The sequence below is a fragment of the Canis aureus genome, chromosome 13 (genome assembly GCF_053574225.1).
Source record: "Canis aureus isolate CA01 chromosome 13, VMU_Caureus_v.1.0, whole genome shotgun sequence".
Classification (NCBI taxonomy): domain Eukaryota; kingdom Metazoa; phylum Chordata; class Mammalia; order Carnivora; family Canidae; genus Canis; species Canis aureus.
The window spans coordinates 25,929,338-25,949,830 of record NC_135623.1 but is presented as its reverse complement, the minus strand read 5'-3'; the positions used below and the strand labels follow the sequence as shown (position 1 = coordinate 25,949,830).

Sequence of the window (20,493 nt, the reverse complement as noted above, 5' to 3'; positions counted from 1 at the left end):
CTGCCTAGATGCATTCTCACTGTGAACACTTCTATTTTCTGCATTATAAAAAGCGAAAATGATGAGAAATGTGATGAGAAAATGAAACTGGATCTGGATCTAGAGACTCAACCAAAAGGCCACATATGCTCTGTAATTTTAAATTACATTTAAATTTTTAAAATTACATTTAATTACATTAAATTTTAAAATTTTATTTCTATCTGAAAATCATTTGGAAAAATATAAAACTATTTTAAAAAATGAAGTTTCTAAGATTGTGGTCAAATTTTTAATGGTAAGGGCTCTTTGAGGTGTGTGTGTGTGTGTGTGTATATATATATAATTATAATATATATATAATTATATTGAATAGATAGTCAATAGCATTTCATTGTAGCTCTAGCAAATACTATGCTGTATAATTCAGAAATGGTTGTTGAGGTTTTGCAAGTAATTGTTTGAAATTTATTTTGCAGTAAAACTTGTGAAAGCTCATGACTTTTTTGTGTGTTTAACCAAATTTTTTAAATGACTAGTATTACGTATTTAATATAATGATTTTATAAAATGACAAGAGATTTGGGACTTTTAGAAAGGTGCCAGATGTATTTGTTTTAAAAATGTGTTTAACCATGGGATAAAGTATCAGGAAGAAAGTATTATTATTATAATATTATAGTAAATAATCCTCTTAAATAATGACAATTCTTTACATTAATTTTTAATTTATTTTAATATAGGATAGTGAAGTTTTTATTAATGACAAAAAAACTGATAATTCAGAGGTTTTCTGGAACCCAACACCAGACATTAAGCAGTGGAGATTAATAAGGCATACTGTAAAATTTGAAGAGCAGGGAGATTTTGAATCCGAGAAGTAAGTATACCACTGTTTGGCTAACTTCATGAATATTGAAGAGTGTTTTTAAATCCCTCAATAGTATGGACACTTTTCTCTGCCACTTTTCAGTCACATTTTAATTCAGCAAAATAATGTAACATTTCTGGGATGTGACGGAACTTTTTTTTTTTTAATCTGTGAATGTCAAAAAACATGCAAATCATACTGGTTTTCTGCAGTTTAAACTAAAACTTCCCATTTTTTCCTTATCTGCTCTAGGGCCTATTTAAAAAAAAAAAGAAACTTCTGTTTGTATAAAAATCATGGGACTAATTATAATTACTCTTGATTTTCAAAATATAAGAATCATGTCACAGGATATGCAGGCTTCTTAGAGGACTTACATTAGTTGGGTAGTAGTTAAAACCATAGTTTCTGTTTACTCACGAAATTCTTGCTGGATCTCTTATACTTTGTAACCAAAAATATTGTGTAAGTACTGCCCAGTTCTATTCTTATTATATTTCTTTGTGTTAGAAGGTTTCTGTGTAAAAGACCCTCCATCAGTTACTTTATACACTTTATACAGTTCACTACATGTTCTCATATGCGTATCATTCTCTGTCATGGGGATTCATGTCTGTGTGCTTTTCCTATACATTTAAAATTGAGGTTGTCAAAAATGGAAAAATATGTATGTACCAGTTCTAAAAATTGTTTGAGCTGTAACCACACGATGCTCTCTATCAAGAGGGAAGCTTTGCCAAGGCAGACAACAATTTCTGAGGTGTGAATATAATTTAACATATTTTAAAGATGAGATGAGTTTTAGGATAAGTAACTTTTAGTTCACCAGCCAAGAATTCAACCCAACTCTATCTGATTCCAAAGTTTGTATTCTTTCAGTCACAACATGCTGTTTTCCCAGGTAGGTGGGATATAGATAGTATATTTTTATTTGTCTTATAAAAGACCAAACTTCAGTAGGGGAAAAGATTTTACCTCAGTCTTTTCTTATTAGATCATTAGTTCTCAACATTGGCTACACATTAAGATCACCTCGAAAACATTTTTAAAAACAATACATGAGCCCAGCCCCAAGATTTTGATTTTAAAAGTTCCTGGTGATTCCTGCATCCAACGGTGAGAAGCATGGCATTACAGTATTGTATCTTTGAGGCCAGTAAATTTTAAACAGTGATACAAATCATCCAGGGAGCATAAAAATACAGATTGTTGAGGCTTCATTACATTCTTAACTAGTCTCTGGTCCAGTACCATTCATTGTCATGTTTAGGAACCCAGGTAATAACTCCCTACTGGCAAGAAAAAAATTGGTCTCCACTGTGATCTCTCAAGGCACCACTTTTTATATCCTCACTCTTTCTAAGCCTGTAAGCATAAGCTTTTTGCAAAGCCAAAAACCCACATGGGCACACCATTTTCTCTCAAGGGAATTCAAGTCTATTCTATGTAAATTTGATTTTCTTTTGCTTTTTTAATGCTGTTTTTATACATTTACTAGACTCTGGCAGCGGGTAACTCGAGCCATAAATGCCAAAGACCAAACAGAAGCTACTCAAGAGAAGTATGTTTTAGAAGAAGCTCAAAGACAAGCTGCCAGAGATCGGAAAACAAAAAGTGAGGAGTGGACATGCAAGTTATTTGAACTTGATCCACTCACAGGAGAATGGCATTACAAGTTTGCAGAGTAAGTATATACAAAGAATATACCAACATAACTTTTTGCCTTTATTTCTATAATTTTTACAGTTGGATAGTTTTTTCATTAAGCCATATATATAAATTGGTATGAGATTTTAAACTTGATGTTCTATTCATCATAAATTTGACTCCATGAGAGTAGTGTACAAAATAAGCTGAGAATTAGATTAGATATGACAAATATTAATCTTATAACTAGGTTCATAATTGCTAATAAAAATCTAATTATAGAATACATTTTTGGAAAAGTACTTGAGTGTTTTGTTATTAATCAAATGGGTTTGTTTGTTTGTTTGTTTGTTTTAATTTATGCAGTACTAGACCATGGGACCCACTTAATGATATGATACAGTTCGAAAAAGATGGTGTTATCCAGACCAAAGTGAAACATCGCACTCCAATGGTATGTAATAAAAACATGACAAGATCTGTTAGGCATATAAATATTTTTAAAAGATTCATTTATTTTAAAGATTTTTATTTATTTATTTATTCATGAGAGACACAGAGAGGCAGAGACATAGGCAGAGGGAGAATCAGGCTCCCTGGTTGAAGCCTGATGCAGGACTTGATCCCAGGACTCCAGGATCACACTCTGAACCAAAGGCAAATGCCTAACCACTGAGCCACCCAGGTGCCCCTATTTATTTAGTTTTTAGAAAGAGAGCGAACAGGGATAAGGTACAGAGGAGAGAGAGAGAGAGAGAGAGAGAGAATCTTAAGAAGACTTCATGCTGAGTGTGGTGCCTGACTCAGGCCTTGATCCTGCAACCTATGGATCATGACCTGAGCCAAAACCAAGAGTTGGACCCTTAACCCATTGTGCCACCCTGGCACTCCTGGCATACAAATTTTTTAAGCCTTTAGTATCTTTTGCTACCAGTGTTTAAAATTTAACTGCAAAATTTAAAATTTGAGGGCACCAAAATCGCAGGATATGCAGCTCCAAGCCCTATCCCTTCAAAGAAACAAAAAAGCAAGCAAAAGGTGTCAGAACCAAATTTTCCAGAACTATGGAAATAGAGGTTTGCAGCAACAGAGTGCTAAATCAAGAAGGAGGTGACTTTAAAGCCATAGGAAAGCTTTATAGTATTTTTACTTGCCCTTGTCCCAACTCATCATTGGTGCTCTAGTAGTTTTTAAGGGTCCCCACAGTCCCAATGTGAGCCCTGGTTCCAGAGGGGAGCATAGCGGACCTTATTCACCAATTGTGTATGTCTATTGTGACCTCTAGGAGTGGGGGCTGGGGGGTGGGGTGGCTATCTAAAGGATTCTTGCAGGGCAAGCATCTCTGTTTTTGCTAACTCATAGCTCAACCAGAAAGGCTGCAAGGCATTGCTTGGAAGTCCTGTGAACCATACAACCTTCATATTCCTGGGGCAAAAGATTACCATTGAAACAATACGGTAAACTATGTAAGGCCTGAAACAAAAGCTGGGGAGAGATTCTTTGGGAAACTAGGGAATTAGAGATTTTAGAAAACCATGGAAATGTCCAAGGCAAAATGCTTATGCTCAGAAAAGACCTGTGCAAGCCTGGCTTAGTGTTGAAAGAGGGCTGCTACAGAGCCAGTCTAATAAGACTGGGAGAGTATTTTTTGTTCTTGTCTTTTGTTTTTTTTTAGCTATTGGTGTTCAAGGAAGCTTCTGTCAGAATGCTCGTTGAACGCAAGCTAAGAAACAGATTTCAATAACCATGAACAAGGCGTACATTCTTTGTAAAAACAATATTTAGGGACTTCACTGAACAAATGGAGTACTATGGCTTTCATCAGTCCAGAAGACCACAAGCCCAGGGGAAGGTGGAGAATCTAATATCCTGAATTACTTCATTATAACAATCAGATGTCCAGTTTTCCATAAAGAATTACAAGGCATAAAAATAAGCTTGAAAGCATGACCCAGTAAAAGGAACAAAGTAGACAGAAACCATCCCTGATGAAATCCAGACACCAGACTTAGCAAACAGATTGTCTCAGATGTGCCCACAGAGTTAAACAGGAACAAAGAACCAAAGGAAACCAAGAAAAAGATATATAAACAAAATTAGAATATCAATAAAGAGAAATTATACCAAGAAACCAAACAAATTCTGGAGCTCAAAAATAGGATAACTAAAGTCAAAAAGATGTTACTAGGGACTGAAGGGAAGAGCGAATGGGAAGTCATTGCTTACAGTCTCTCTCCCAAAAATGTTTCACAAGTAGCTGTGACATTTGGACAATATTGTGAATCTACTTAATACAACTTGATTGTACACTTAAAAATGGCTAAGATGGCTATATATATATATATATATATATATATATATATATATATATATCTGTACACACACATGTTATCCCTATTTAGAAATTGTAGAACATTTTAGGAGCACCTGGGTGGCTCAGTCATTTAAGCATCTGACTCTTGATTTCAACTCAGGTCCTGATAAGATTCATATATAAATCTTATATATAAAAAAAATAGTGTAAGGGAATAAAGGGGAAAGGAAAGAAAGTGAGTGGGAAATATCAGAGAGGGAGACAGAACATGAGAAACACCTAACTCTGGGGAATGAACAAGGGGTGGTGGAAGGGGAGGTGGGCGGGGGAGACGGGGGGACTGGGTGATGGGCACTGAGGGGGGCACTTGATGGGTTGAGCACTGGGTGTTATGCTGTATGTTGGCAAATCGAACTCCAATAAAAAAATATACAAAAAAAAAAAAAAATTGAGCCCCGTGTCTGGCTCCGCACTGGGCATGGAACCTGCTTAAGATTGCTTACTCACTTGCTCTCACTTTCTCTCTCTTTCCCTCTCCCCAAATCTCCTTCTCTCAATCTCTTAAAAAAAAAAAAAAAAAAAAAAAAAAAGTAAAACATTTAAAATTTTTGTTTCTTCCTTTAACAGTACTAACATGATAGAGACACATATGGCATCTGTATTTTCTCTTAAAGGTAGAGTTTACGGAGAGGTAGATTGTCATTTTAAATACTTCTCACCAGTCTTCATCAGTCTCCAATTTGAGCCTATTCTGAGAATGTGGATTTGGATTCTAAAGTTTTAATGTTCAATCTCTATCACTTGAAGTAGGAGGGCATTGTGTAGACCGAATCTAGAACCTACCAGCTCATTGTTTATTTTCTATAATAAAATTATAGAAATTTTAATTACAGTCTTTTGAATAAGATTTTGCAAAAGAGGAAGTTATTGGTGAATAATTCCTATTTAGAAAAATAAGCAGAGGGCAGTCCCAGTGGCTCAGTGGTTTAGCGCCACCTTCAGCCCAGGGTGTGATCCTGGAGACCCGGGATCAAGTCCCATGTCGGGCTTCCTGCATGGAGCCTGCTTCTCCCTCTGCCTGTGTCTCTGCCTCTCTCTCTCCCTCTGTGTTTCTCATAAATAAATAATAATAATAAAATCTTTTTTAAAAAAGAAAAATAAACAGGCATGAATAGAATCCAAGAGTTATGATGACTGTTTCCCTGTTTTTCTCAGCATATAAATTACCTTACCCTTTAGATTCCAGTGTCTTCTCTTGAATTTGAGTTTTTAACCTTAGGATTGACCTCCAAAATTGCAAGCCTATTAATAGAGTAGAATCTAAAGTACATTATTCTAAGACAAACTTTATACTACTTGATCATTTGATACACTTCTGAATCTTGTGCATGCATTCAAATGCTTTGTATAGATTTAAATCCTGCTCTGCAAAATAGTACTTCCGTTTCTTATACGATGCTTTCTACATTATCCAGATATTATTAAAACTAAGTAGAGATTTTATGGGAAACCCAACATCGTTCAATGAGAACAAGATAGATATGATTGAAAGAAAGCACTGTTACTTAACATTGAACTAGAGATACTGACTGGTGCAGTAAGAAATGTGAGGGGAATGGGTCTATATTCATGTTTGTGTGTACATGAAAATGTCTCTTGAAGGATATACAAAGTAATAGTAGTATCTATTTTGTGGCAAAGAAACTGAGTTGATAGAGCTCAGGAGTGAAGAGAAACTCTTCATTGCATGCTTTTAAAAATATTTTTGTTGTTTGTGCCAAATTAATGTTTCCTATTACAATTTAATAATTTGAGCGTATCACATAGTTTGTTAAGTTTTAATTAGACTATTTCATCTTTGTTTTTATTTCAATGTGCTGTATCCATGAACAGATAGTTTTGACAGTCGTACAGCATTGTTCTTTAATTACAAAATTCACTGCAAATTCACATAGTATGGCTTTTTTCAGGTTAGTGTCCCCAAAATGAAACATAAGCCAACCAGGCAACAGAAGAAAGTGGCAAAAGGCTATTCTTCCCCAGAACCTGATATCCAGGACTCATCTGGAAGTGAAGGTAAAAATATTTACTGCATACTATTCACTATAAGCATCTAAACTTTTAAAAGGATGTTATGGTATTATGTTTAATATAGGAAAAGTGTTTTTCATATTAACTCAAGAAGATGATGGGAGAGTTTGGGTAGGGATAGAGATGGTATGCAAAAAAAGTTATTTTAGATTATAGATAAGTTTCAAGACCAGGCCACAAAGGAAAGGCAAGAGAAAATATGCAAATCAAGAACCACTTTGTAGTACTAGCTCTTATGTCTCATTAGCCTCTGAAAAATTGAGTTTCCTCGACTCCATGCAGGATGTATTTTTTGAGTTTTGAACTTAGGTCCATGCTTCAATTTTTTTTTTTTCTTTTTTAGAATAAGTTCTCATAGTGTTTAGAAGTCACAGACAAGTAAAAATACAACTATCAAAATTATGGACTGAATTAACTAGTATGCCATTCTTGTTCAAGTCAGATAATGTGTAAAATGTCTTGAATTACACTGAGATAGAATCAAGAAAGAATTAAGGTAAAGTCTGAGAAAATTGTTTTTAAAGCCATAGTTCTCTGCTAAGCTCGTACTAAGCTGAGGAGCAAATTTTTACAGAGATAATGCAAGAGGTGAATAAATGATAAATGCCACGAAATGAGTAGACACCAAATAATAGTTTAAAGTAGAAACAGCTGAATTCAGTTTGAGAAAGGTTCTTAGAGGAACCTTGATGAATAATCAGGATTTATAATGGATTTACAGCAATCTAGGCTTGAGGGATTTGGGTGGTGGGCAAGATACTGGTGTAAAAGAGGAATAAAAATCAATAAAAGTTTAAAGTAGGAGTCACCACGATACCAGTGTGCTTCAGAGGGGAGTATTGGTTATACTGTTTTGTTCCCATTTTACAGAAAAGGAAATTGAGACACAGGCTAGCTAGCCTGCTCCAGGTCACATATCTCATGAGGCTGTATGTATATATAATATATACAGATATTTTAGTTCCTTAATGCACTCTTACCCACTCCACTGTTCACCTGTAATTTACCAGCTGACATTCATTGGGTACTTAACTCGTGTCAAGCAAGATGTTTAACACAATGTACTACAATCATGTGAAGTCTCAGTAGTGTTATTATAATTCCTGTTTTACAAATGACAAAGCTGAGACCTGGAGAGAAGTTAATATATGAACAGAAACAAAAAGGAAGGAATGGCTATGAGAGATTTGAAGGGGAAAAAATACGATGTACGGGTTGACAGTAAAAATTTATAGAAAAGATTGCAGAACCAACCAAAAATATTTAAATTTTAGGTGACTAGGGAAAGATAACATTATCAATAAAACATGAAAGGGGGACTCAAAAAGCTGCCTCCCTCAGATGTAGGCAAATAGACAAGAGAAGAGTAATGCAAAAAAAAAAAAAGAGAGAGAGTAATGCCTTCCCCCAAATTAATATATGTTTTTAATAAATTATTTTTGTCGGGACACCTAGGTGGCTCAGCGGTTGAGCGCCTGCCTTTGGCCCAGGGTGTGATCCTGGAGTCCCAGGATCAAGCCCCACATCCAGCTCCCTGCATGGAGCCTGCTTCTCTCTCTGCCTTTGTCTCTGCCTCTCTCTCTCTCTCTCTGTCTGTCATGAATAAATAAATAAAATCTTTAAAAAAAAGTATTTTTGTCTATTTTGATGAGTTTTTAAAAACTGATACCATCCAAAATTTAACTAATTTGTGGTTACTTTAAATATATCTGTAATGTTCTAATTTGGAAGTGATATGATTGGGATTTTAAAAATACAGAGTATTAGTATTACATTACTCTAAGCCATAAAAGTAATGCCTAGGAAGATTTTTATTACACAAGAATCATTAAGCTGAAATGTAAATTGTTTATAATTAAGTATGTTCTCTATTTTTACCAACTTCATTCCAAATGTCTTTTCAGCTCAATCAGTGAAACCAAATACAAGAAGAAAGAAAGGGATAGAACTGGGAGACATTCAAAATTCCATTGAATCTATAAAACAAACACAGGAAGAAATTAAAAGGTAATATACATGGACAGTGGCTGTTCATTTAAGTGTAGAGAGATAGTTAAGAATCCTGTTAGGTAGGAAATTATATGCAAACTTTACAGTTTTATAACATTGTTGGGCTATAATAGAACCTTGGCTTCTGTTGCCTGATGACTAAAACTTACGAAATTCCTTCACCATTAAAATATAGGGGCAGAGTGGTGGTTTTTTCTCATCTGTGAGGGTAAAATTGGAAGCTCTTCATCTTACTGCTGTAACATACTAGAAATGTAGCAGGGTTGGGTGTGGAAATGGGGTAGTTTCTGAGAGAATTGGTTAACAAAGGCTTCTGTAGTCCCTTTGTATATGGCTAATGTTTAATTGGAGTGCATCAGTTGTAGAAATACTGAAATACATCATAGCAATGGTTACATAGCATGAGATCCTTGAGTGCTCTTTTTGTAGTCCCAGACCTTCACACACACCTCCCCATCATCCAGCAACACAAGGCCATTAACACCCAGGAAGGCTCCTTGTAGGGGAAAAGGTTCTGATCCATCCTGCTCCATTGCTAAGCTAGCATGAGTGCAGATTGGTTGACTCCCATTGCTATATCAGAGAATTAAAAAAAAAAAAAAAAAAGATTTTCTCTGTTTTTAGTGATCTTATAGCTTATATCTAGTTGCTGTTTTCATTTACAGCCTCATCCCTGCACCTGTCCCATGCTCTAGTTCTGTGAAACTCCTCACATCTCCAGAATACAGTGTGCTGTGTCATCTTTGGAGCTTTGCCAACACTGAATTGCTCTTCCTCCCACCCTGCCCATTAAGAAAATCCCTGTTTATCCTTCAAAATATAATTCAGATGCCACCCTTTTTGTAGCATTTCTAATTATTCACCCTGTCCTGTAGAGTTATTATCTCTTCTCCACTTTCCTTGTACAGTTCTCTATACATACTGCTTTTGAGTGTTTGGTAGACTACAGAGTTGTTATTGTGTGTATCTGTTTACCACACCCCTGCCGCCCCCACTGGCCCATGAACTCCCTTTAGAGGAGGGGGCATGTCTTCTGCTTCTTGGTGTCATCAGCCCTTATAAAATTCTCATTTCCTAGTTTAATTATATTTATTAATTAATGAACCTGCTTATTCGCTTGCTTCCTCTCTCTCTCTCTATGCTGGTAACACACTTTACTAGAAGAAGTTGGGGCAGTGGCAGGGTGGGATGTCTTCACTAACCTTTTTTTTTTTTAGCCAAAAGCATTTAGGATAGCATGAGGATAATGTAAGCTCATTTCATGACTAAATTAACATTTTATTTTTGTCTTTCTCCCCTATAATTTGACTTTGACAAAGTCTGTCAGCATATGAAGTGCCTATATAGCATTTTTCAAGTTAGGAATGTCACGAAATCTGTTGTATTACTTTTTCCTGGGGAATTTAGGATTTTTCTCCAACTTGTTTCTATCTTCCCTTAAGTAAATATAAAAGAACTTTAATAGGCCAACTGAAGAGCATAGTTTTTGTTTTAAAACCACTGTTATTGGGGATCTCTGGGTGGCGCAGCGGTTTGGCGCCTGCCTTTGGCCCAGGGCGCGATCCTGGAGACCCGGGATCAAATCCCACGTCGGGCTCCCGGTGCATGGAGCCTGCTTCTCCCTCTGCCTGTGTCTCTGCCTCTCTCTCTCTCTCTGTGTGACTATCATAAATAATAAATAAAAATTAAAAAAAAAAAACCACTGTTATTGGGCAGCTCTGGTAGCTCAGCAGTTTAGCACCACCTTCAGCCCAGGGTGTGATCCTGGGTCCAGGGATTGAGTCCCACGTCGGGCTCCCTGCATGGAGCCTGCTTCTTCCTCTGCCTGTGTCTCTGCCTCTCTCTCTCCGTGTCTCTCCTGAAATAATAAATAGATGATAGATAGATAGATAGATAGATAGATAGATAGATAGATAGATAAAAAATAAATCCACTGTGATAACAGAGAAAGGTGATTATATTTTTACATCATCAAACTTTAATGATTATGTTTGATGTACAACATTGAATAATTGGTACAATGTGGAATGTAGCTTTAGACAAGACCTAATAATGGCTTCACGTAGGATAATCAGCTTCCTGTTAAGGTAGTTGTAATTAATTGAACTAGTTACTTCAGTGTTCTGTTACCTAAGACTTACTAATAAATCTCATATATCAAATTGTGAGTTTTATGTCAACATTTTGACAAATAATTATAAAATTTATTGTTTCTTATTTTGTAGAAATATTATGGCTCTTCGAAATCATTTAGTTTCAAGCGCACCTGCCACGGATTATTTTCTGCAACAAAAAGACTACTTCATCATTTTCCTCCTGATTTTGCTTCAAGTCATAATAAACTTCATGTTTAAGTAGAAGTTCCTTACAGTTGAATTAATGAACTGGAATAATCAGATTTGGCCTGGGACCAATGTTCAAGTGGCTTTGGTCTTTATTAAAATGTCACAATATTTCTAAAACAAAAATCTTAGAGATAAATGTAGTGGTGTTGACCTTTCATACCTTTTATTCTTAACCTGATATAAGAACTATTGGTTATTAAAGTGAGCTATGTGTTAAGTGCCAGAACATTTCTAGCTTTTGTGACAATGTGTTTACATGTGAATATGATAAATCCACATGTACACATAATTGTGTCTTATGTATACCTGACAGTAGTCTTTGTATTCTATAGTATGTTCTGAGATATAGCATTCATAACAAATATTGTCAATCTTAGGAAATCTATATAGCAATCTATTTTCTTCATAAAACAGGCACAAGACTTTTATCAATAAGGAATTACGGAATGGGAATGATTGCAAAATAGACATAAATAGTTCAAAACACTGTCCTGTTTAAAAATCATTTCCAAAGCACCCAGTTCAATTGTCTTCTTAGAAACAGCAAAAAAAAAAAATTAAAAAAAAAAGTGTAGGCAAAATTGATATACTGAGAGAGACAAGATGGCAAATTGCTTTTTTCAAAGTTTACACATGATTTTTTTAACCCCTAGAATTTAATATTTATAGCTACAGGTATAAATGTGTGTGTATGTATATCAACATAAAAAACTGGTATGCAGCTATTTGGACCTATTGATTATATCTTTCTTATACCTATATAATATACCACCTCAAGCACTTGGTTAAAAGAGTGTGGTCAAAATTTATTGCTGTCCTTTTTTCTTATTTCTGTTTTTTGTAACTCCATTGGTCCAATCACTAGGCCAAATTTTAGAGATATTTGTAGGGCATATGAAATTCTGATAATTTCTGGGGTTTTTTTCATTATGAAAAATTTAGCTTTTGTTTAGGCCCTAGTGTGTTCAGTGAATAAGTAGAGTAGAAAAAAAATTATAACCAATATTATATTTCAAAAGCCAAATAAGAGAAAGGCAATAAGAAAAGACACTTAGTGTGGTACCATTTATGTATACATTACAATTGATTTCTTTAAATGTGCAATAAGTTGAGCATCTAAGAAGAGCATCAAGGTCTGAAGTTTAATTCCTTATTTGCCTTCTCTGTTCTGAGCAACTTCATTCTATAATAAAACCACGATTTTTCACGATTTTTTTATTCAGGCTCGGGCAAACTTTTTCCTAATTTTTTGAGAGGGGGTTAATATTTTTACTTTTGTCATAAATATTTACAGTCCTCAGAAGCAATTTTTGCAAATGTAGTTAAGCTTAGGAAGATATATCTCAGAATCCTGAAAGTAAAGATTTCAAAATGGTTATTAATGAAAATAAAAGTCAGAATAATTATTCTGGCTACTTTTGCCTTTGAGTAAGAAGAGGCTGTGAGACCCTAGTAAGATTACAATCAACTATTTATGCCATGATAAATATAAAATCAAGGAACGATTGCTAAATTTAAAAAATCAAAAGTGATAAAAAGAAAAAAAGAGCTGGCTTTTTTCCCCTAATCAGTATACCTATTTTAAGTAACCTTAGGTTTTATGAAGAGCTATATCCCATGTAATTTTGGCAAAATAATGCTCAATTCCATATGTACATGTGAAAACTTTTTTTTAATTGAAATAGAAGTAAGATGTACTTAAGCCTTTTAAGTATAGGTATACTAGGACTACACAGAACAGGTGGGATCTGTTTGTATTTCAGACTTGTCAGTATAATTTTTGTTCTCACTTTCTGTTACCAATGTTATATGCTCAACTGCCTACTCATTGATATTATTTTGTAAATATTGTACAATTTGATCCTTTTTTTTGTTTAAATTAGTATTTATATCATATATAAATAAGTTGATTGGCTGATCACAAAAATCATTTCATCATTGAACCTGGAAAACTTAAAATTTTTTGTTGGTAACCCCCCTTTGGGGTTTTAGTCTTACCCACTTGTGTGTTATTTTCATTTGGTCTAAATAGTGTTTTATTTGTATAGGTATCTTCTAAGACTGGAAAGGTAGTTACTTTTTTTTCTTTTTAAGACAGATGTTTTGGGTTCTTTACTCAAGGAGTCAAAAACTATTTCATGAAAAAGAGCAGGGTTACTCATGACTGTTTCTTATACACTGAAAGCATAGATCTAATCTAATAGTCTTCTTATGCTTTTGGTTGTATGAGTTCCTTTCTGTGAACTGAACACAAAACTCAGGAATCGGTGGCTTAGTTTTAGATCAGTGCTTGTGCTGGGCTTAGCATGTGAATCCTTTAAAACACATAATTAACTTTGTATGTAGCCATATATATAATTGACTTTGAATGTTCTCTACCTGAGATTAATATTCCTTCAAACATGGATTCATAAAAATTGTGATTAACAGTTCCCAGTTGTCTGAGAGCCTCATGATGGTTTCTAGGATTTAAGATCTTATGACTTTTTTTCATTTGATCAAAAATTTTATTTTTTCACATGAAAATTTATATGCATTTGTTTAGTTATTAAATGTACTATGCCTTCAGTCATCCACCACTTAGTGAGGTGTAGCTGGCCCAGGAATAGACCATAAATGGGGTATGTGAAACAAGTAAGTCTCAGCAATAGATGCTTTACTTGTATTTCATGTTAGTACTTTTTTGTATCACTTATAAAGGTACAGTGTAATCTTTGTCACCATTCCATTGAAGAAGTTGGCCTTGTAAAATGGAACACTCATTTAGTATTCACGCTTTTGTGCCTTTAAGAAAATACTTTTGTTATTTTTGTGTTACAGAACTCTACACTATGATTCAAAGTGTTTATAGGCTTACTTGTCATAAAGGGTCATTTCTCTGTATCATTTTTATTTCCTTTTATATAGCTATAGTATATTTAAACAGTAATGCTGTACTTTTATAAGGGTTTGTCTATTTAACTATTTCAGATATATTCACTCTCAGACATCATTGAAGTAGACTTGTCAGATTATTCTGAGTATTGTAAACAGTGCCTTTTTGATGGAATTCACACTGTTTTGGGTGTCCACTTGTGCCATATACACACAAAATTCTGTAGAAGGCAGTTTTAACTTTTTGAAGAATATCTTAGAATATTTAAGAAAACAAATGTAAAGAATTCCGTTTTTTCCAGTGTCTAGCATTTGTAATGGGTAATGAATATATTTTTGGGTTTTTTTTGGTTGATATACAGTGATGATGGCAATATTGATGAGCCATACATGATGCTGTAGATTATTTTGAATTATGTTAAATGTACAGAAATAAAATACTAATACTAGCATTTATACCAAATTTTCCAATTTGAACAAGGAGTAACACCACACAAATCACTAAGTTTACATTTCAACTTCTGCGTCATTTGACTATATTGATAAATTCTTTAAAATGTATAACCTGCCACTATTATGTAATTTGGTTTCACTTTGTTTACTGTGTGTGAATTTAGTATATTTAAGTTACTTTTTGTTACGCTTTAACATACTGTTTGTTTTGTTACAGTTTTTAATTGAAGATGGACTGTTAAAATTGTCTAGGACCAGTGTCTCCTTAATATGATTAACATATTTAGAAGATCCACAAGAAACCCGTGACAAAATGAATGTGAATATACTTTCTAAAATGTTCAGAAAATTTTATCGTTTTGCATTTATCATGTAAAATTATTTTAGTATTACAACACTGAAATTTATTTTAAAAATGCCATGAAACATTGGAACTGATGAGCCACAGAACTTAAGCCGAAAACTTTTTTCACTTTTTAGCATGCTTCAATATACATCTGAGTTAAATGTCCTGCTTAACGGCCGTTTATAAATTCAAACACTCTACCGCTGGTCAGGTTTGTGTCCTAGAAGTGCGTTCCCCGCAGTGTGAGTACGACCCGGTCACGCCCCTTCCCGGAGGCGCGCGGGGCACGGCGAGTCCCAGGCGACGGTTTTGTGACGCTCCACGTTTCTAGTCTGTTATTCCTCACCTATTATGAATGTTTGCAGACGCAAAAGAATTGAATTTTTGTAATCTGTAAGATAATGCTAACTTCTACAGGTAGGCATTCTGAATAAAATTCTTTAAAAGAGCGACCTGCGATCTAATGACTTTGAATCTGGCATGTGGCGGCTGCGTCCTGGTCTCTGTTTCCGTGGGAGCCGCGCCGGCCGGGGACGGGGACCGGGACGGGGACCGGGACGGGCTCGCACAGCCCCTGACGCGCGGCGTGCCCGGCGTCCTCGGGGGGCGCTCCCGGGGCTCCATCCGCCGCCGCCTGCCCTGCGCGGACGCGAAGACGAGCAACCTGGAGCTGCTCAGCCCCAGTGGACCCTCCTCGAGGGACGTGGCGTCGCCAAGGCGGGCGCAGGCTCCCGGGTGCCGTCCCCGCCGCTGCTCCAGCACCGCACCGTCTGAGGAGCACGACGGGGGACGTCCGCCGCGGGGCCCAGCGCACCCCGCGCGCCACGCCACACGCGCCCTGCAGACGCGCCCTGCCGCCCCGCGCGCGGCCGCCCTGGTCTACGTGCACGTGACGTCACCACGCCCCACGCGCCCTGCCGCCCCGCGCGCGGCCGCCCTGGTCTACGTGTACATGACGTCACCGCGCGGATGTCACGCGCGGGGCCGCGCAAGCCAGGGCTGCGGCCTCCGGGCCCGTGCCGTCCGCGGGAGGAAGGACGTCTCAGCCCCGGGAACAGCTTCCCGGAAGCCCTGACCTCCCAGCTTCCGCCGCCCGCCCCGCCCCTTCCGCCGCCCGGCCCGCCTCCTTCCGGGGGGTGCCTCCTGCCGCCGGCCCTGCGCGCGATGGCCGCCACGGGCTCTGTGGAGGCGGCGCTGCAGGTGGCGGAGGCCTTGGAGACCATCGTGAGCCGCTGCTTGGGGCCCGAGGGGCGGCAGGTTCTGTGTACGAAGCCCACCGGCGAGGTGCTGCTGAGCCGGGACGGAGGCCGCCTCCTGGGGGCGCTACACCTAGAGCACCCCGCAGCCAGGTACCCTCCTGTCGCAGCGCGCAGCCGCGGCCGTCCTCGCGCGAGACCCCAGCGCGCTTCCAATGGGACTTTCTTCTCGGCATCACGTCTTTTTTTTTTTTTTTTTTAATAGAAGGGGATAGGTGGTCACTTTTCCTTTTTTTTTTTATAATTTTATTTATTCATGAGGCACAGAGAGAAGCAGAGATACAGGCAGAGGGAGCAGCAGGCTCCCTGCAGGGAGCCCGACACGGGACTCGATCCCAGGACCCCGGGGTCACGCCCTGGTCCGAAGGCGGTGCTAACCCGCGGGGCCAAGGGGAGCCCTTGAGCGTCCGATCTCATCAAACACCCAACAACGCTCATTTTCCCCTCCTCGCTCCACCCAACCCCAGAATCTCGAAATAGAACAAAGTAACTTGAAAAACAGGAAAACTAAAGGCACCATTTACGACTTTAGTTGTGAAACCTTGGTTTCCACTCGACTGGTGCGTGAGAAAGCCGCCCTCTGAAAATCTGAGTTGCTTTATTTCTTTTTCTGTCCAGGTTGGTGGTGGCCTATGTTTCCAGTCATCTAAGAAAAACAGGAGATGGTGCTAAGACGTTCGTTGTCTTCCTTTGTCATTTACTTCGAGGACTTCACGCAATGACGGACGGAGAACAGGATTCTTTGGCCTCCAAACACATGCAGACCCATAGAAGACATTGGAAAAATTGTTGTCGGTGGAAATTGATTTCGCAGTTTCTTCTAACGTTTCAGACACACCGATTAGATTATATTGTGGACCGTTACCTAAGCAGGCACTTTGGGTCCATCTTTTCTTCCTCCACTAAAGAGAGAACTTTGTGTAGGAGCTCTCTAGAGTCGCTCTTAGCAGCGTACTTTGGTGGGAGAGTGGGGAGAAATAATCGTGACTTTATGTCACGGTTGACGTGCGACTACTTTTTCAAATGTATGGCCCGTGAACGTGGGTCCGAAGAAGTGTTGGACCTGGTGGATGACTATTTTGTAGAGCTGAGTGTTGGTGTCACCGGCCTCCCCGTCTCGGATTCCAGGATCACTCCAGGGCTTGTGCTTCCTAGAGACTTTTCCGTATACCGTCCAGCAGATGGTGACATAAGAATAGTGATAGTAACAGAGACCGTTCAGCCTCTCTTTTCGACTTCTGGATCAGAGTTTATTTTGCGTTCGGAAGCACAGTTTCAGACATCTCGGTTTTGGATTATGGAAAGGACGAAAGCAATAATGAAACATTTACAGAGTCAGAATGTAAAATTGCTCCTGTCTAGTGTGAAGCAACCGGACTCAGTTATTTATTACTCGGGACTGGCCGGCATATCGGTGGTGGAGTGTTTATCCCCTGAAGAAGTCTCTCTCATCCGGAGGATCACTGGTCTCTCTCCCTTGGCACTGCCACATGCCTCTTCACAGGATGAAATCTGTAACACTGTTTTGGTGAAATTCTGTAAGCCTCTTACCTTTAGATCCAAAAGGTATGTTCACCTTGGTGTGATTAGCACCTCTTCGTTTATACCACACTGTGTAGTACTTTGTGGACCAGTGCAGGGTCTCGTGGAACAGCACAGAGATGCCTTACATGGAGCATTTAAGATGCTTCGACAGTTACTTAAAGACCTTGATCTAAATTACCTGATACAGACCAGTGATCAAAATCATACATCAAGTCCTCTTGTTTATAATGAAAGTGATCCATTGCCAGAAGTTGTTAATGGCTCAATACAGAGGCCACGTCAGGACACAGTGTTAAGAAACAAAAGTAAACCAGCAAAAACTCAAACATATTCAGATTTGGTAGTTCCAAGTGTAGAATTAGAAACGTGTATTATTCCATGTTCAGCACCAAAAGTGACACCAACAGGTACCTACCAAACGGATGAAACACTGAGGTGTTTCTCTCCAACCAAAACCAGGATAAATGGTGACAATGAGCCATTTATTGAGAGCAATTCTGCTAATTCAACAGAAAACACTAGAAGAGAAATTTCTTACGAAAATTTACAAATCACAAAAATTCCTGGGAAGGGAAACCTGTTGCCAGTGAGAGAGAAGACCCTGGAGATCTGTGCTGCCCAGGGTCACTGCTTCTCCACTATACCAGCAGGTTGTGTTTTGCCAGTGGGTGGTAATTTTGAGATCTTGTTACACTACTATCTTCTCCACTATGCCAAAAAATGTCAGCAGTCAGAAGAAACCATGGTTAGCATGATAATAGCTAATGCTCTTTTAGGCGTTCCTAAAATCCTGTATAAGTCTAAGAAGGGAAATTGCAGCTTTTCACAAATATATGTAAGAACTCTCCATGCACTGCAAACCCATCAACCCATGGTAAGCAGCCAGACAGGTTTGGAATCAGTAGCTGGTAAATACCAATTACTAACTTCAGTTCTTCAGTGTTTAACAAAAATTTTAACCATTGATTTGGTCATCAATATTAAGAGACAGCCTCAGGAAATTTATGATCAAGATTCAGAAGAAGAAGTATAAAATTGGAGGCTTTTTATTAACCAAACTTTTAATCCAACTCAAGCCATAAAGTGAGAAGGATGTGACCACTGATTCGCAAATCCATTCGGTCTAGTTAGGAAAACATCAAAACTTGGAAAGTCTTGGGAAGAAGTACACTGAGAGGCTAGCAGGCATTCAGACACAAATACTGGACGTTACGGACCGGTTCTGAGGAAGAAGCCCTTCCACACGGGGGAAGCCAGGATCTGAGCAAGTGTGAGCCTTGCCCTTACAGGTTCCGGTCTCAGCTCGGTGTCAGTTCATGTATACACAGGAGGGTGTTCCGTTACAGCTCTGTTTTACTTTTCTGTATCTTTTGTCACTTCTCTTCATTTGTCTGCGCCTTTTTGTATTTAGTTCATAGAATCATTTAATCTGAGATTTGGATGGGGCCTTCAGATATCATCCTATTTTAATAACGATATATAGTTTTCCCTTCATTTAAAATAATAATTTCTAAAGCAAAGAATAAGTCTTGATTTTTTTCTCAAGCATATAAATCAAATTAACTTTTACTTTTATATGTCCCCTATTTGTTTCTGTTTTATGTAGAAAAGCCTAGATGTATTTTTTTCACAATCTGTGCACCACTGAATATGTAATGAGAAATACGACTTTGTGCACTGTAAACTTATTTTCATTTCTGTAGTTAAAAGTTAGTTTCAGGGCAGCCCGGGTGGCTCAGCGGTTTGGTGCCACCTTCAGCCAAGGGTGTGATCCTGGAGACCCGGGATCAAGTCCCACGTCGGGCTCTCTGCATGGATCCTGCTTCTCCCTCTGCCTGTGTCTCTGCCTCTCTCTCTCTGTGTCTCTCATGAATAAATAAATAAAATCTTTAAAAAAAAAAAAAGTTAGTTTCAGAAAGGTTATGAGGTGCATACTATTATTTTCTCCTGTCCCTTAATTGCTTGTAAAAATAATTCATGTGGTTGGTGACTGTTCTTGCATTTGGTGCATAGCCACACAGTAGTAATAAAAAGTTTGAAAATTATTTATTTCTAATGTGAATTTTCACATATTCACATTTTATTTTAAAGGTTTATAAATGCAAGTAATATTGTGCATCTAGCTGTAGAGAAGGACAGTGTCCTCTACTTTTAGCAGTTCTCTGTAACACCCCAATCACTGCTACATTTATACCAAGTATTCAGAAGTGTATGAAGCTGCTGCTTTTAATCCGTTCTCTTAAATACATATTTCCATTTACAAATTCAATGATTTTTTTTAGATTTATTTGTTTATTTGAGAGAGCAGGGGAAAAGGGCAGAGGGTGAGGGAGAGAACGTCTGAAGCTGGCTCAATGCAGAGCTGGATCCCACGAATCTGAGATCCCAACCTGAGCTGAAGCTAAGAGTTGAGGCTTAACTTGCACCACTCAGGAACCCCACAAACTCAACAAGTTCTCAGTGAATGCTTACTATGTGCCAGTGCTGACTACATGTGGTCAACAAACAGGTATGGTTCTTGCCTTCTTGCCCCTTTCCTGAAAAGTTAATGGATGTGACACTACTTGGATTGAGATTACATTTAGGAAACCAGATTTTAGAATTCAAGTTACAGTAAAACTTGAAAAAGTGGTGACTAAGTATGTATTAAGAAACTGTAACATCTTAAAAAAAAAAAAAAAGAAAGAAAAGAAAGGAAAGAAAGAAAGAAAGAAGAAAGAAAGAAAGAAAAGAAAGAAAAGAAAGAAAGAAAGGAAAAGAAA

The 20,493-nt window shown here is 37.8% G+C and overlaps 2 protein-coding genes across 10 annotated transcripts in view; both read left to right on the top strand.

The window, feature by feature from the left end:
* OSBPL8 (oxysterol binding protein like 8) overlaps nt 1–15,379 on the top strand; it is a 147,777-nt gene extending 132,398 nt beyond the window's left edge. For all 9 annotated transcript variants that reach the window (XM_077845564.1, XM_077845565.1, XM_077845563.1 and 6 more), the window contains 6 exons: nt 723–859; nt 2,349–2,534; nt 2,864–2,951; nt 6,782–6,887; nt 8,807–8,909; nt 11,138–15,379. In XM_077845564.1, coding sequence (XP_077701690.1) covers nt 723–859; nt 2,349–2,534; nt 2,864–2,951; nt 6,782–6,887; nt 8,807–8,909; nt 11,138–11,270 — 753 coding nt within the window. In that variant the 3' untranslated portion in view covers nt 11,271–15,379. The remainder of the gene's footprint in view (nt 1–722; nt 860–2,348; nt 2,535–2,863; nt 2,952–6,781; nt 6,888–8,806; nt 8,910–11,137) is intronic.
* Nucleotides 15,380–15,708: 329 nt separating this feature from the next.
* Nucleotides 15,709–20,000, top strand: BBS10 (Bardet-Biedl syndrome 10). The gene is made up of 2 exons (XM_077845572.1): nt 15,709–16,279; nt 16,805–20,000. The coding sequence occupies exons 1-2, from the start codon at nt 15,900–15,902 to the stop codon at nt 18,762–18,764; spliced, it is 2,340 nt and encodes a 779-aa protein (XP_077701698.1). The 5' UTR covers nt 15,709–15,899; the 3' UTR covers nt 18,765–20,000.
* The last annotated feature ends 493 nt before the right edge of the window (nt 20,001–20,493 follow it).

What these genes read in the sequence shown, in the direction of transcription:
- BBS10 (XM_077845572.1), top strand. Translation starts at nt 15,900, where the DNA reads ATGTCACGCGCGGGGCCGCGCAAGCCAGGGCTGCGGCCTCCGGGCCCG. An exon ending in CTAGAGCACCCCGCAGCCAG is followed by an intron (nt 16,280 to 16,804) that starts GTACCCTCCTGT and finishes TTTTCTGTCCAG; the next exon opens with GTTGGTGGTGGCCTATGTTT.